General features: G+C 31.1%; 2 protein-coding genes across 3 annotated transcripts; both read left to right on the top strand.

Annotated features, from left to right (window-relative positions):
* Positions 1-13,892: 13,892 nt before the first annotated feature.
* On the top strand, positions 13,893-15,781 carry CYP705A13 (cytochrome P450, family 705, subfamily A, polypeptide 13; the record flags this gene model as incomplete). Its single annotated transcript, NM_126982.2, has 2 exons — positions 13,893-14,813; positions 14,896-15,781. 2 exons carry the CDS (start codon positions 13,893-13,895, stop codon positions 15,529-15,531), a joined length of 1,557 nt encoding a protein of 518 aa, NP_179026.1. The 3' UTR covers positions 15,532-15,781.
* Positions 15,782-16,334: 553 nt separating this feature from the next.
* AT2G14095 (uncharacterized protein) lies at positions 16,335-17,881 on the top strand. Of its 2 annotated transcripts, NM_126981.4 has the most exons (4): positions 16,335-16,789; positions 16,935-17,020; positions 17,182-17,384; positions 17,621-17,881. In NM_126981.4, exons 1-4 carry the CDS (start codon positions 16,512-16,514, stop codon positions 17,756-17,758), a joined length of 705 nt encoding a protein of 234 aa, NP_565361.1. In that variant the 5' UTR covers positions 16,335-16,511; the 3' UTR covers positions 17,759-17,881. The 2 variants fall into 2 exon arrangements, with proteins under 2 accessions (NP_565361.1, NP_001324718.1); NM_001335413.1 differs by lacking the exon at positions 17,621-17,881 and having other exon boundaries at positions 17,182-17,557.
* Positions 17,882-18,375: the final 494 nt, after the last annotated feature.

Below are 18,375 nucleotides of genomic sequence, written 5' to 3'. Positions count from 1 at the left end.
TTAGGTTAAATGTTTATGGGTGAAACAAACAAAAAAATTTAAAAACATGTAAGAAATAGTGTCAAAACACAAAGTAGAAGAAAAATACGATAAAACGTAAAAGGATTACATACGAATTTGTAATTTTAAGAAGATTAAAATATAACTTAAAATATAAATGATATCATAAACTTTAAAGGGTTATAATGCAAATGTTAATCTTCTTTGGGTCTGCCTATGCGGTGGACCCATAAATACTTCTTATAGAATCAAAATATAACTTAAAATAATAAGTAATTAAAAACAACTAAAAACCTAAAAAAAAAACTTCATCTCTTTAAAAAAATACCAGAAATTAGGTTCAATGTTTATGGATGAATCAAAAAAAAAAAAAAAAAGTAAGAAATAGTGTCAAAAGACAAAGTAGAAGAAAAATACTATAAAACTTAAAAGGTTTACATACTAATTTGTAATTTAAAAAGGGAAAAAACAAAATAATTTTAAAGGGCTACAATGCAAATATAGAATTTTAGAGGGGTCAGCTGACCCCTTTAATACTTTTTGGGTCTGACGCGTGGGAAGACCCACAAATACTTTTTATCAGATCAAAATATAACTTAAACTAATTAGTAATTAAAAAAAAACTAAAAAGTTAAAAAAATATTCATTTGCTTAAAATATACCACAAATTAGGTTCAATATTTATGGGTGAATCAAATAAAAAGGCTATAATCCTCGTTTAAGAGGTCGTCGATCAACAATAAGCAAAGATCTATGAGATGATGCATCATAGAAAGAACCAACTTTATGGTACAAATCAAAACTATAAATCATAACGAATATGCATAAAATAAACTGTTATGTTTGTTTTTCATGAATGACAACCTATATTTATAGAGATTTGTAACATATAGTTTTAGGGTTTTACATATGACGGTGTAAATTATACCGGGCCAATTTGTTTTTTTCCGAAGATAAGCTCACTAAACATATTCGGGTATTTTAACATATTTGAAATATTCGGTGCAATATGTTTTTAATAAAAAACGGAAGAAAAGATATTTAAAAGATTTAAACTAATGTACGACGATATAAGTTCCCCTTTTAAACTTTTTTTTTAATATTTATCTCAACTTTTAAAAAATGTTAAACAAAATACTATAATACATATAATTTTTTTGAACTTTCACATTTGTAATATTTACCTCGATTTTAAAAGTATTAAACTAAAAATGATAATACAAATTTCCTTCTTTTTTTCAGTTTTCACATTTGTAATATTTATCCTAATATTTTAAAATTTGTAAATACTAAGTATTTACGTCAAAAGCTGTTGTTCACATTCAAAAAGATATTTGTAGAATATAAATATTATACACGATAACTATTATGGAAAAATATGATCATTTGACCCTCAGCTATATCATTTACTGCATGGCCATAGATCTCACCCACTTGCTTTCTTATTTGTTGTCACGAACATATAATAAGGCTCTAAGAATCTCACAAACCCTGCACCAGAAGAATTAACATTTCTCCATGAGTTCACAACATTACATTGACTTCCAAAACAATGAGAAAGTAAAACGAATAGTGGTAGTAAAGGGACTTACAAATGATTCCATAGCAAGTTGTGCTTGCTTTAAACCCACCAGACTCCCCGTTCCCTACAATCATCCGTCTTTTCAGTTTGTGCATTTCTTCTTTTGTATACCTTGTAGGATCTTCAAATAAATTTAACTCATTGTAGTCCCTTCGATCAATCTTAAGAATCCTCCTAAAGCTTTAGTTCTCATCACATCTCTTCTAATCAAATAAAATTTTGCACCACCAATTTATTCACCAACTTCAAAGTCAAATCATAATGATTTCATATCAGGAAATCAAGAATTTTCCACAAAAATTTCATGAAGCAACAGAATAAAACTGTAGAAAAAATTAGAACCAAATAGAGATTTGGTTCCAGGGTCATGTGTCTTTTCCGCCGACTCTGAAGGTTCCAGTTTCTTCATTTTCTCCATAAGGTGTTCCTCTTTCTTTCGAGCGTGCGAAAATAACAGATATAAACACGAACATAAGAGATAACAACACGTATTTGTTTGTCTAAATCAGTAACACAATGTATTTTCTTTTCTCCTAACTAACCTTTATTAGTTTGTTAAGTATCTTTCTTCAGCAGTCATTCTTTCAAACTCTTTATTTTTCTTCCACCAGAAAAACTTTAGCTACTGCACAACCGCCCACTTACCACCTTGACCTTTTTCCTCTTCACTTTAGTAGAGGCTACTCCATCTTGACTCGAACTATTCTCAGATTTGCTCACGCGCTGGAGTCAATGAAACCAAGATGATTTTAAGAAGCCAACATTCCACATTGTTCTATTAAGAGACTCCTTATGCAAAACCTTGCACAAAATATTATTTGTGCAAATTATCTTAATCTCCTAAGTTAATCTCTGTGCAAATAATCTTCATCTCCTTGCACAAAACTCCCATTGAATCTTATTTCATAATGAAGAGAGACGATTTTTAGTTCTCTGCTAAATCTAAATTAATGACTCTAACCCTGTATTATTTCGAAATCAAAAGCTCGAGCTCGAATGTTTTGACGGAAATTTAGTAGTATCTAATAGGGTGATTCATGGAATTAAACTAAACCACCTTAAAGAGAATTCAAATCCAAAACCGGCAAATTAATGAATTCATTATGCAATAATGTCAAACACAAAAAAAATCCATTAACTATCATTGTATCAACGCAATTATCTGTAAATCAGTTGCCGAAAAAATAAGATTCATATTGATGCAAATCAATAGTAAATTAAAAAGAGATTTTGAACATCTATAAGATTCACATAATTTCAGATCATGATCATACCAAAGTTAGAGAAAGAGGAGGAGATTTTTTTACCGAAAGAGTCTCGTAGAGCTTGAATTTATGAAGGACATGCAAGTCAATCAGTTTGGCTCTCGATTTGAACCAAGCCAGATTAATCTTCCTATCAGAGACGGTTTGACCATGATTTCGAATCAGTGGATACAGAGAAACATCCGAGAAGACAGAGAACATCCATAGGATCGTGAAAAAATATAACATGTTTAGCGAAAAAATCTGAAAAGGTTAAAAAAAAGACATATGTTACAACTCATGATTAGTCCCTGAATTTCAAAATATATTCAATGTGTTTTGGAAGAAAATATATATATGCTAGGGTTTATAGGAGCCAAAAAGAAAAGCAAATAAATAAATTCAAGATAAAACAAAAAACATAGTTAGATAAGAGAGTAAATTTTCGCAAGATGAAACAAAACCTAATATCTTTTGGAGATTTTATTAATTAAATATTTTGCTTTTATTTCATGCACCAATTCATGATGTTTCTATAAACCCAAACCTGCAAAATCATACACAAACACCATTAAAGATGAGGATCGACACCAACGCAACTAAAAAGACATGAACTTAAGAGACTACTTTACCTTTTTGTTTCGGCATTTTTCTTATTCTTTTTCATCTTTTTCAATATATTTCATGAAGATTTACCTACAAACATAAAACACATGATTAGATGATACCCAAAAGTTATTTATTTGACACAATCAAACGAACATGGAACTCAAAAAATAAAATAAGCAAATTAGTAATATTATATAAACACCAATAAAACACAAACACACAAAAACAACTCGATTCATAAAAAAGATTGTAGCTATATAAAAAATCATAATATCAAAACTATCTAATTAGAAAAAAGAAACTGGATGATTATTGTGTGGTCGAGACTCGGTATTTATAGCTTAGGAATTAGGGCAAAACCCAGTATTATCCAATTTTTTCCTGTTTGTAACATAGATGTTTTTAGGGTTTTACATATGACGATGTATTTTTTTGGGCTAATTTTTTTTAATAATTTCAACAATAAGCCCATTAAATATAATTCTGTATTTATGTATATATATTTTTAAATTTTTGGAATTACTTTATAAAAAAATGAAAAGTAAAAAATTTAAAAGAATTAAATTAGGTAATTTCATTAAAGGGGGTAAAAACGTCCGCTCATATTCTGAGAGCGAACGTGAGCACTTTAAACATCTGCTTTAATATATAAGAAAGAATCGCTAATGAGCATGTTTAGACCTGCTATGGAAAATTGAAAACTTCCCAAGAGAAACCTTCTACTTTTTTAGTTTTATGAAAACGCCCTCATTTATTTAGTATGACAGTTTTGCGAATTACTTTTGCCTATTTTGACAATTTAATCCTAATTTTAGTAAGTCGTAAACAAAAAAGTGTTGATGTTTTTCTAAACCGAAAATAATTCCAATTTTGTTGTTAGACTTCGTAACAAAATATATTCACGTTGGATCTATGCCAACTAAATTTTATTTCGTGTTGGTAATCTTCAGGGCCGACCCAAACACTAATCATGCCTTAAGTCCAACAAAATTTTGATGCCCATTTAGTACATATAAAAATAGAAAAATTGTTAATATTTTCAGTTGCCAAGGTTCAAACCAACAACCATATATAGCCCTGGGAGTTCGGCATAAACCGAGTAACCCGAAACCGAACGACAAAATTAATTTTGGCAATCGGATGTTGGTTTGGGTCAGTTCGGTAATCGAACCGATCGGGTTAATTCGGTTTAGCAGCCTATTAAGCTGCCCTATATAAGTCTAACCAACCCTAATTTCATTTCTCTTTCTCTTAGCCTCCGCCTCATGCAATTTATAGAGAATAATCTTTCATCTCATCTCTGATCTAGTCATCTAGACATCATCTCATCTCTTCTCCTTCATCATTTCATCGTGATCAACACTTCTACATCTTCTTACCCTCGTCATTTAAGAAATTCAAGCTGCAACCAAGGAAATCAAAGAGGTCACTTCTTTGTTCTTCTTCGACTTTGTATCTAATTTAATAAGATCTTCTTACCCAAACATCTCTTCTCTTCTCTTCTACTTCATCACTTCATCTCCGTACGCTCCTCATTTTCAACCCCTTTTCTTTTTCACAGAAGTTCAACCGAAGAAATCGTAAAGGTAAGCTCTTTCGATCTTCTTCGTTGATACTGCTTCTAATTCTTCTTCCGAATCGCTAATATCTAGATGATAAATTGGATACAAAACATTAAATTTAATTGCAATTTCGATTTCTAAAATTTGAAGGGTTTTGGGATCCAACACAACACAACCTTGTTTAAAGATGGAATAAGATCATCGGAGATTGTCGTCGTTGTTACCATCACCGTTACACCTGGAGTCGCAACCGTGAAGGGGCTGCTCACATTACTGTCAAAACCCTAATATTTTATTGGGTTGGGCTAATAATTGTGTTTTGCGCTTTTTATAATTACCTTTATAAGTTAGGGTTTTGATAATTGTCTTTGTTTGTTGGGCTTTTCATAATTTCCTTTGTATGTTGGGCTTTTATTTATTTGTAATGGTTAATTTGATTAGGTTTGGATTTGTAAACTGTAAATTTTCATTTTTAATTATGTAAACCGAAATAAAAAACCGAATAAACCGGATAAATTTTTGTATGGTTCAAATTTGGAACGTTAATTCTAGCTAATAACCGACCCAAACAAATCGACTACCGAACTGACCCGAACCGAATTTTAATTCGGGTCTATTCGGTGAAATTTTTAAAAACCCAAATTTTCTCCAAACTGAACAAACCGATCCGAACAACCCGGTTTAGCCGAACACCCAGGCCTAACCAAATACCCTCAGATACACCTAACACCACTAGACTACAAGATATTTCTAAGAATTTGATGTCCTTTAATATACATATAAAATTTGCTGCCTAAAGCATCTGCTTCTTGGGCTTTAGGTCTGGGCCGACCCTGATAATCTTAGTGGAAACAAATAATGATGATATGATATCTAAATAATTAGAAACAGTATAAGAGACCAATATAAAAAAAATTACGACAATATTACTTTTTTTACTTAAGAAAATCAAAATCGATATAGGCACACGAGGTCATACAGTTTATAAAAAGTTACAAGTAGTAGAAAGAAAGGGTACATTAAATGCAGGTTACAATCCAATTTTTTGCTTCAATTGACTTAGTGTTTAGGTTGTTGGAGACCATTAGCCATGACCACCTCGTTTCCCACAGCCTCTTCCCCTCCCACGACGTGTGGTTTGTTCATCCATTTTGTTAGCCTTTGTTGGTTGTTTAACCTGTCTCTTTCGGAGGATTCTTTTACCCCAAGGCGACATAAAATCCATTGAATCAGATTCGTTGTCTGAATCTGACAAATCTTCTTCTCCATCCGAAGGAACTAGTGAGGCAAATTGATTGGAACCTAGATTATGACGATATTAGTAATCGTATAAGAAACTATTTTAAACTAAAAATACATTCTATTGGTAATTAATACACACAATTTAAACTCGCATAATATCCAACAAATAATGTTAGAAACCAAAGTGCTGCTAGATATTAAAAATGTTTTCTCGGTTTTTACAAAAAAAATCTTTTATATTATAGATTAATATTCACCTGACCAATAAAATTATGCAATGTAAGATGTCAAAGAGTGAAAAAAAGGAGGTATGGCAAAGGAAAAACATAGCGACAACATCTTTAAAAACTCAATTTTGTCAAACGTAGGGGCTGATTGGTAGCGAGTGTTAATTTTGTCTTTATATGCTTTGACTTTAAAAATTTGAGATGCATAGAATTTGGCTGTAAAGACTTTCCTTGTAGAAACTTTGACTATTACAATCTAGTGGGTGATTGGTTGGACTGTAACTGTAAAATTATTGCTGTAAGTTTTAGATTTTAAATATTTATAAAAAATGGATTAATAAATCTAATAGTTGTAATAAAAGTTTTTTTTATAGTAAATAAAATGCCTTGCATTACTAATTTAAATAAATATATTATGATCATATAAAAATAAAAACTCCTATGAATTCTTGATTAAAGAAATCAAATTTTACCTATGATTATTCCATAAATTCATTGCAATTCATTACTATGGAAACACAAATTTTAGATTTGTTTGGTATCAAAGTAATGAATTTTAAAAGTTCACGTTTGATGTATATTTATAACATCTTTTTTTCTTTTAGGTTTGATAATTATCATTTTTTTAGAAGTTATCTTTATTTTTTGTTATATATTTATGTTGATAATTTTAATTTTTTGTATTTATCTAATGAATTAAAATTTCTACAGCCAAGAAAATTCTACTACAATATTAAAAAAAGGAAAAAAAATTTGGGTTGTAAGTTTAAAAATAAAGGTACAACACGATTGGTACATAATCAAGGCTTTAAGAAAAATTAAGGCTGTAAGTCAGACTTACAGTCCAACCAATCATGCACCTAATTGGTAGAACAAAGCTCTAGAAGATGTGATTGTTATTTATTAATATTAATAATAAATACAAATAATGTTAAAAATAAATTTAGAAATTACAAAAACTTAAAAATCAATGAATAGTGAAATATTCTCAAGAAATATCTAAATATTTATTAGTCATTCTTTTTTTAATAACCATTCATTTCATTAAGAAGGTAGATTTATTCAAAATCAAATTAATTATTAATAAAATATTTATTTTAAAAAAATGACAGAAGTTTAGGACCGGATCAGAGTGAATCCCTGATAATTGGTCTTAGGATTACATATATGAATGTATTTTCTATAAATATTTTACACCTACATTAATGGTGACATGATGAAAATAAAATAATTATTAATGAAACGGATCTTAAAAGAAAGATAGAAAATTGATGATATTTAATCTATCAAAAATAGTTTGTGAAAAAACATATGTAAACTTGTATAAAATTTTTATTATTTAGGGGAGAAGATAAAAAAATCTTTTAATAATTATTTGTTTGAAAGTCTCGTTTATGAAACTTTTAAAAAAGAAGGAAAACAAAGGGGCCGATTAGTAGCGACTGTTAGTTTACGCTTTAGAAGCTTTGACTTTAAAAACTTGAGCTGTAGAGAATTTGGCTGTAAAACTTTGACTGTAGAAACTTTGGCTGTTAAAATCTGATTGGTAGAACAAAGGTGTAGAAAATGTGACTGTTATGTATTCATATTAATAACAAATACAAATAATGTTAGAAATAAATTTAGAAAATTACAGAAACTTATAAATAAATGAGTATAGAAAGATGACAAAAAAAAATGAATATAAAAATATTCTCAAGAGCTAAACTAAATAATTATTATTCATCATTTTTTAATAACCATTCATTTCATTCAGAAATGACATATGTTTAGGACAAGATCGGAGCGAAACCAAAATAATTAGTCTTATGGCTACATAGATGAATGTATTTTGTATAACTTTCTTACACCCACATTAATGGTGAGATGATGAAAATAAAATTATTATTAGTGAAATGGATCTTAAAAGAAAGATAAAAATTGAAAGATATTTAATCTATTAAAAATAGTTTATGAAAAATATATGTAAAATTGTATAAAGTATTTAGTTATTTAGGGAGAAGATAGAAAAAATCTTTTAATAAATATTTGTTTGAAAGGCTTTTAAAAAAGAAGAGAAACAAAGAAAAAGAAAAAAGAAGGGCGTTAAAAACTATAAAAATAATTAAAGTAAAAACGTCTAATTGGCTAAAAAAAACTGTGAAGACACTAGATATGGCTCCGAATGGAGAAAGCGTATCGGGCGGAGCGGATTAAGCGGATCAAGTGGATCAAGCTGGACAAAAGCGGATCTAGCGGTACATGTGCGGTTCAAGCAGATCTGGCAGTTCAAAATAAATATTTGAACGGTAAAAGCAGATCATATTATATAATATTTAAATATAGTATTATTTACAAATACAATAAATATATTTATCGTGATAACTTTTAAAATGTTAAAAAAAAATTAAAATACAACAACAAAAAAGATTAATATCTACTATTTTTATTTTCCCATAGTATATCTGCAATATTTTCTCTGATATTTGTCATAAGATCGCTATCAATTACTTCTGCATCTTCCATATCCCTAGATCAGTCTCAGAATTTGTGTCCGTACTCTCTGTCTTTCCCATTACTTCTGCAAAATCATCATCTGAAAAATTTGAAATTCAGATAAATTTATGCAGTCTCATTGTAGCCATTATCCGTGTTGAAGTTTTCGTAGAAAAATGTGTATCAGCTTCCCCGATATTATTTGTGTTTTGTCGGCGATTGAACGTCATATCTATATATCAATAATATTAAAAATAATATTTTATATTAGACATACTATGAACTATTTTAAAACTGTATGACAAAAATAAAACCGTAAATTGAATTATATTTTATTAAATGAATAATCAATTGTATTTTGACTGTTTCAATTTTAACCGTATTTTAGTTACTTGTATCATATACATAGATATCATAATTTCATTTTTTCTAATTATCAAATATTACATTCATATTATTCAAAATCTATATGAGTAATTTTATTGAACAATTATATGTCTACACATTATTTTTATTGAATCTATTACAACAATTTATAAATTATACGTATTAGGAACTTACTTAAATATTTTTATAATTAAAGTTAGCAAAATCTAAAAATTATAAATGACAGTAATTATTTAAAGTGATGAAAATTTATATTAGATATTTTTTGTACATAAAACTAACTAAAAATTGTATATATAGAATTATATTTGAACTTTTGGAAAAAATACTTTCAACTTGGTGTTTGGAAAATTCGTGCGAAGTAAGGATGAACTGAACTTCTTTTAGACAATGTTTCAAAAAAGAGAGAGATCTTATACTTGTTTTTCATTTGAGATACATGTATTGATATATATATATATATATATATATGTCTTTAATAATAAAACAGAAAATAAATATATATTATTATATTAGATAGGTGTGCCAAATATGGATAGCATACTACTCTTTTCAAGAAGTTTTACTATAGACGTACCTCCCATATTTCTCCCTCTTTTATCACTAAAAACAAAATATTTGGACCACTTGTGTTTCCTGTACTTTTTCATATTTGTTTTGATCTTTTGTTGAATGGATGAAAAAAGTGGTTCAGACTTTTTTAAATTTTTCCCACCAAAGAAACGTTTACCATTCAAGGCCTATGTCTTGAAGTCTTCAAAGCCTTGTGCAATCACCCCTAAAGAAGGAAAAAAAAAGAGCTTTGAAAACTTTAAAAAAAATCTACAGTCCAAAAAGGCTAATTGGCAAAAAAAAACAACTTTGAAAACTTTAGATATGGTTTGAAGTTTTCAAAGCCTTGTGCCAATCACCCCCATATATTTTCACAATTTCCTTTTTGGCTTTTTTTTATAACTTGCGTAATTTAATTTAGTTTTTTTTTTATTTTGTAAACCCTCCCCAAAATATCCTTTATTTGTACTAGGGTTTATAATTTTTCCGCTTCTCCACGATCTCCACTAACTCCCCATCTCTCTTCCATCTTCTTACGTATATATTCGATACGATTATGAAATCTTTGATTCTAAGAAACCACAAAAACCACAGATTCTTCTTTGATTAAGAGAAGCTCTTACTAACAGTTACTATTTTTCGTGTGTAAATGTGTAATCTATCTTCTTCTCCCTGCAAAAGCCTTAACTAATGGGTTATTAATTGTTTATTATGTCTCTCTTTCGTTTTATGACGAAGGCCGCTCTACTTCACATGTGTATACTCTAATGGCAACCACTCTTCTCTTCCTATGCTACCAATGTCTATGGGTACAGTTGCGAGGCAATGTTCTAACCACACATCTAGGTATACTCTTTTCGAATTTGAAACTCAAAATGTGGTCTCTTAGATTTTCATTCACTAAATAATTTACATCAACAAGTTTTACTTCTTTTTTCCTTCTCTGTTCTAAAACTAGAATCTTCCTGTAAACTGGTTTTATTTTTCAGATAGTCAAAACCAACGGTCGGACAAAACTTCATCCCAATAATACTTGTGAAAGGAAGGAACAAAAAGAATGAATAGGCTTCAAAAAGGAGGAAAATGGAAGTGGGTGAAGATCCACCACCACAAGCCCACCAGAAATCAGAACGCAAATTAAAGCCAACACGCTACTATTTAAGAAACAGTTCCATAGAAATGTGTTATGAATGAAATCAAACCTCCTTGTATGTCTTTGAAACAACAAAATCTCCATTGTGGAAGGGACGTCTACTTTGTGTTCATGTTAAATTAACATTGTTAATTATGTAACCCATCATCTAATCATGTTTCTTAATTCATTATGCAATTTCTGTCTAAGGCATATATTTAGTGTTTGAAACCTGTCAACAATAAGATCTATTACTCCGTTTTTTTTTTTTTTTTTTGTAAATTCCAAGATTAAAATAAAACATGATACTAAAAATGTGTTAACGATGCAAATCCACTCAATGTACTCTTCAAGTTTTGTTAATATTTCCGCGCATCCAGTTTAGGATAGTTACATTTGGTGTATCAAAATCATTTTTTCCAAAATATTTTTTTCAGAAAACGAATTCATTTAAGTTGCTAAAACATAAATAATCTTTGGAAAACAAATAACAGTATGCAGAACAATATCATGAAAAATGTAAACTTCCTAATATTTTCTTAGCTGAATGTTTGACCCGACGGACAGAATAAATACTAGTACATAAATAAAAAAGAAGCCAACAATTAGATAGTTGTTATATGATATTAAATATGATTTATGATAATTATAGAACAACTAGAGTGATTAAAAAGAGTGAGTGTAATAGTGGGGTTGATTGGCGATAGACTTTCAAGTTTCAAGGCTTTGAGAGTGTTCTAAAGTCTTCACAGTCTTATTTTGCCAATCATGTTTTTTTTTTTACTTTAATTTTTTTTATAAGTTCTCAAAGCCTTATTATTATTATTATTTTATTTATTTTTTTGGGCAAAAAGTCTTTTTTTTTTGTTCTTTATTTATCTTATTTTTACAGCTTCGAATACATAGTTTTTAAACAAATAAATTTAAAAGCTTTCTTTCTTCTTCTTCCCATGATAATTAAAACTCTCCACAAGTTTACGTATATTTTTTTCACCAATCATTTTTAATAAATTAATTATTATTAATTTTCTATCTTTCTTTTAAAATCTATTTTACTAATAATTATTTTATTTTTATCATCAACATTAATGTAGGTGTAAGAGAGTTTACATAATTAACATTTTTCAAAAACCATATATGGTTCATATAGGCCATTCAAAATCTGAATAACAACAAAAAGGATTTAAGTGCTATTCATAAAGAAAGAAATCTTCAGAAGTAATTTGTGTTGGAAACATGGGAAAAATCAGTTGGATAATTTGATGAAGCAAAACAACATTTATCATAATAATCCCGAATTTTCTCAGTTTATCGCACTTCTTAATGCAATTTTTGGTTATTGAAAGAAGAAATGAATGAGTAATACATATCCATTTTGTTTGTCGAGAATATTTATTTAGTCATTTATTTTAAAAAGTTTGTATTTTATTTTTTATTATTAATAAAATATTTGTTTTGTCACTATGTTACAACATGATTTAATTTTAATATCACTTTATATTTATAATATATATTTAATAATAATAAATATAATTAAATAACAAACACAGCTTCTATAGCTTTTTGTTATCAATAAGATCTTAAAGGCCAAAGCTTCTACCGTCAATGGCGCTGCCATATACCACTCATAGCCCGGCAGTCCCGCAATATGTGTAAAATGGTCTCCTCCCCTCCCTTATACACTTGACATATTGTAGAATCACAGAGATGGCGTCGATATCTTTCAGCATTTGACATAATAGCTTGGTTTCCTACCAGCCACAAGAAGATTTTCACCCTCTCTGGACCCAAACTACTCCACACACATGTCCAGAACCTTTCCATGTTAGGTCGTGACTCACAATTGCAGGTTAATAGTGAGTATGCAGATTTGACGGTGAAGGCTCCATCAACACTCACTCCCCATGACAAATGATCTCTTGCTAACCTTATCAACCACCAAAACCCCCAATCTTAAACTTGCATTTTCTGTGATATATGGCAGAATACGCCCCAGCTCCCAGCCTCTACCATCCCACCACAAATCACTAAAATGGGGCAAAGTGCTTTCACTTCATGTGGATTTATAATTACTTTTAGCCAAACACATAATTATCTCTATCTCCGGTTACTTTTGTTAATATGTTTTGGAAAACCAAGAATTTCTAGACTTGTTTATAGTATTACCATGTTAGTATTTGATATACACTAAAACCTGAGTAAATTAATAATGTAGAGACAGTGAAACTTTATTAATTTATAGAAGTATTGCGGTTGCGGATGGTGGTGCCGACTGCCGAGAATGGCAAGGATTGAGTCTGATGAACAAGTATTTCATATTTGGCTGTTTACATAACAAACCAATCTGGTTCAATAACATTAGACTTCTTTTTAATTCTTGAGGTCTTGCTTCAGTTCAGTTATATAAACGTCTTGAACGAGGAGGAACAGAAGCAAGAAAATCTAGCACTTTTGGGAGAAGGTATTCAAAAGAAGAGTAAAGACGGTTCGAGTGACGCTTGGGACGAAACTAATATTACATGCTGTGGTTTCGGGTCTGGGAAGATCACGGGCTTCGGACTAGAATCTCCTGGTATTCAAAAAAAAAAAAAAAAAAAAAAAGAAAGAAGAGCAAAGAAGAACATTGTGTACATTGTGAGTCAATCTTAAATCTCTCGATTCCTCACATCACATTAGCTGTCACCTTGGGCGGTGAACGCTAATTATTTAGTTATTGATATTATTAATTTGTTCCTCGACTCTCTCACAACGCTTTCACGTTCGTTCAGTCAGATAACATTTTTTAATGTAATGAACAAAGCATGCTTGGTCTTATACTATATAACATATTCATGGATTATTCAGTAGTTCTGTATCTGCCCCCTTTGTTTTTGAGAAACAATGGCAACAATCGTCGTTGACTTTCAAAAAATTCATTTTCATCCTCAGATCCTCTTATCCATATTCACAGTCATTTGCATCTTTGTATTCTTCTTCAAGAAGCCAAAGGGCTCACGAGGCTGTGATCTGCCTCCGAGCCCTCCTTCTCTTCCGATAATCGGACATCTTCACCTTTTACTCTTTGATCTACCTCACAAAGCCTTTCAGAAACTCTCCTCTAAGTATGGACCTCTTCTCTGTCTCCGCATCTTCAATGTCCCCATAGTCCTGGTCTCCTCTGCCTCTGTGGCCTACGAGATCTTCAAGACGCATGACGTGAACATCTCATCCCACGGCCACCCTCCGATTGACGAGTGTCTCTTTTTTGGGTCTTCAAGCTTTGTAATGGCTCCTTATGGAGATTACTGGAAGTTCATGAAGAAGCTCATGGTCACAAAGCTGTTCGGACCTCAGGCACTCGAGCAGTCACGAGGCGCCCGTGCAGATGAACTAGAACGGTTTCACGCAAACCTGCTTAGTAAGGAAATGAAAAGCGAGACTGTCGAGATTGCTAAGGAAGCAATAAAGCTGACTAACAATAGCATCTGCAAGATGATTATGGGTAGGGGTTGTTTAGAGGAGAACGGTGAGGCAGAGAGAGTTAGGGGATTGGTCACCGAGACATTTGCCTTGTTTAAGAAACTTTTCTTGACACAAGTGTTACGCAGGCTGTTTGAGATACTCAGAATCTCACCGTTCAAAAAAGAGACACTGGATGTTTCCCGCAAATTCGACGAGCTTCTTGAAAGGATTATTGTGGAACACGAAGAGAAAACGGACTATGATCATGGTATGGACCTGATGGATGTGCTGTTGGCTGTTTATCGAGATGGAAAGGCAGAGTATAAGATCACTAGGGACCACCTCAAGTCCTTGTTCGTGGTAAATTCTCCTTTCACTTGGTGGATTCATTGAGAAATCCAATACAACAACATTAATTGTCCTGTGTTTTTTTTTATTACAGGAGCTTATCCTTGGAGGCACTGACACCTCAGCGCAAACAATCGAGTGGACAATGGCAAAGATCATTAAGAAGCCTAACATTCTTGAGAGATTGAGAAAAGAAATCGATTCTGTTGTAGGCAAAACAAGGTTGATTCAAGAGAAGGATCTACCGAACCTCCCTTATTTGCAAGCGGTCATCAAGGAAGGGCTAAGATTACACCCACCAGCACCTCTCTTGGGAAGGAAAGTCACAGATGGATGTACGATTGGAGGCTGTTACGTACCAAAGAACACAACACTTGTTGTTAATGCTTATGCCGTGATGAGAGATCCCGATTCTTGGGAAGATCCTGATGAGTTTAAGCCAGAGAGGTTTCTAGCTTCTTCAAGAGGAAAAGAAGAGGAGAGAGAGCAAGAACTTAAGTACATTCCTTTTGGCAGCGGAAGAAGAGGATGTCCTGGAGTAAATCTAGGTTATATATTTGTAGGAACCGCAATAGGAATGATGGTGCATTGCTTTGACTGGAGAACCAATGGAGATAAGGTCAACATGGAAGAGACTGTTGCTGGAATTACCTTAAACATGGCTCATCCTCTTAGGTGTACTCCTGTTTCTCGAATGCAACTGCAGAAATCGCAGTTCGTGAGTTCATGAATTTTGATTAGTAAACAAAGAAGCTTTGCATTTTATGTTTCCATGTCTAAGTTTTTTCCGGTCTAGTTGGTTACTTTTGGTTTATTGTGAAAACCTATAAACAGTTGTGTATTGTTCTTCTGTTGAGTTGTGGATCGGTTTCATATTTAATGACTTTCAATTTTATTTTATTTTTTTGTCATCCAATTTTTATTAGAGCTCAAACAAGTCAAACCTGAGGAATGTTGTTTACATAAGTGACATGAAGCGGTTCAGTGCAAACTTTCCGCGCAAATTATCCGTTTTTACATTTGCACATTACGAGAAATTAAAGATAAAGAGAAGGTTGTGAATTCTTCATTGTCGCTCTGTAGTTCCTCTAGATAAACTAAGACCGCCGACCTTTTCGGTTGAAGAAGATACCATCTTCACCAAATCTAAAAAGTCTGTAAAAAATGCTACATCTTAGTTGTCGAAACCAATTATACACTTCATTGCCAAGAGTATAGCTGACTTTCAATATTATGTTCCTTAATTTAGGTTTATGTCCAGAAAGGAAGAAAATGTCAATTTATTTAATTTTTATTTTAAAAAAATCTTTGAAGAAGATGCTGAAAATTATTTATTCTAATATGGAAGGAAACAATATTTCCAATTTACAATATGAAATTTTTTAAAGAAGGTTTCCTATTTAATTCAATTGCTTTTTGAAGTAAATTCTGTTTCAAATTTAAGTCTAAATTTGTACTTCTCAATTAATACAAGTAAGTTATATATAGACTATAGAGTATAGAGGAAAAGATATAAAGACAACCTCATTTCTTGGCGTGTTCAACCTCTTTAGTCTTTCCAAAGCGTTACTACACATAAAAGCCTTTTATCTTAAGCATACGCTTAACCAATATCACACATAAACTGAATACATTAATGTAAATATGCATGTATATATTAAAGTTGTTCTTATGATTTTTTCAACAAAGTTGATTTCATAAAACGGATTGATGATGTATCTAAGTCGGAGAATGCAGAGCGGAGGTTTTGCGGTGTATCGACAGGGCCTTGCGGAAGTCTTACAAATATATAACAAAGTTGAGAGGAAAACATCTATGAATCCATGTCCGGCGATTATTCGATTTGGAAGAGACTATCATAACCAAATATGTCCACAAGGTCTCAAGTTATCAAATCCGCTTAATGCCGGGAGATACTTTAGTAATGTTTCCAATGACTCCAAGATGCAACCTTCTCCTCCAAACCAGTGGTTTAATTTTCCCTCTTGGTACTCCTCTTTATCTCTCTGTCTCAATCCCTCTAATATACGTCGAATAAAACAATATGTACCATGCAAGGTTATGATATACGTACACACCAAGTTGCATTAGATAATTCAATTCATAAACTAAAGTTTGGAGAATAAATGGCAGGGGAAGATGGGTTATAGGTTCTGCGATATCCTTAGTGTTATCTTTCTGGAACAACGAAAGGTTACAAAAACTGAAACGAATAGAAGGTAATAAAATTTTAACATCTTTCATTTGCATTGGCTAAAAAGAACTTGAATCACATTATATGTTAATGTCATGTGTGGTAATCTTAAAACATTCTTCGAAAGAGCACTAATCTTGTCTTTGCCATAGTACTTTATAAATTGGAATGATGTGATGTATGCAGGAGAGGCGGAGTTGGTTGTGGAAGGGGTAGAGGCTGTAGCAGAAATGGTGGAGAAAGTAGCGACGGCGACTGACGAAATGGCTGAAGAAATGGCAGAGAAACTGCCTGAGAAAAATAAACTAAAACAAGTGGCTTTGGTTCTAGAACACATTTCAGAGGTTGCTGCCCATGAAGCACATCTAACCCAAGATTTCCTTCACAAGGTACACCACAACACTTTATCATTAGAAAAATTGATCTATGAAATATACATAAAAATCTTACTAAAATCTAACACTAACAAAGGCTAATGTAAAAGATTACATTTTGAAAATATGATCTATGTTTTTGGGTATCTTTTATTGGTTTATCATTTGGGGGATGTTTTGGAACCAAATAATAATCAAACATATATATACTTTTGATTGTGATTGACTAAGTCAAAACTTACAAATTGCAGGTGGAAAAAGTCACACAAGATATAGATGACTTGGAGGCAATGATAAAGCCTTTGATAGACAAAAAAGTGGCAAATGCTGAAACAAAGCAACAAACTAAAGAAGAAGAAGCAAACCATGAGTCGCCTTCACGCCACTAATCTCTTCATATATCTCATCTAATTTGGTTGTAACAAAAAAAATCTTCTTCGAAACTGTCTCTTAATTTATTTTTTCATTCTTTCAAAAGATACTGTATATTTTTCATTCTATAGAAACAAAAATATAAGACTTATTTAATGATTTGCTGTATAGAAAATCCAATAACTGAAGAAACACTAGAACCACACAAAAAAAACGCCACTTTAAAACTAGAATTTTGTGCAAAAAACTCTGGAAGTAGATAATTTTTGCTACTTTACCTTCAAAAAATGTAGAAAAATTTTGTAAAATCCAAAATAATACGCAATCTAACCTTTTTTTTTTCACAATTGTCAAATTTTTAAAAGGTTGATATATAACAATAGCAAATCAAAGCTCTCAAAATGAGTAGTTCAATTATACATTTAGAATTACAATAAACAAATATATGTAATCGTGAAAACATTTACAATATATGTATAAGGACTAGATTGTGTATTATTTGGAATTTCATATGATTATTTTTATTTTTTGGAAGTGAAAAGTAAAATTGTAAATTTCGGCATTTTTTTTTTCTTTCTTAAATTTTATCATACAACAAAAAATTAAAAATTGCTTTTGTAACACAGAGAAATTA

The sequence above is a fragment of the Arabidopsis thaliana genome, chromosome 2, assembly GCF_000001735.4.
Source record: "Arabidopsis thaliana chromosome 2, partial sequence".
NCBI lineage: Eukaryota > Viridiplantae > Streptophyta > Magnoliopsida > Brassicales > Brassicaceae > Arabidopsis > Arabidopsis thaliana.
Note: the sequence above shows the minus strand (reverse complement) of the source record. Positions and strands in the feature narration are given on the sequence as shown.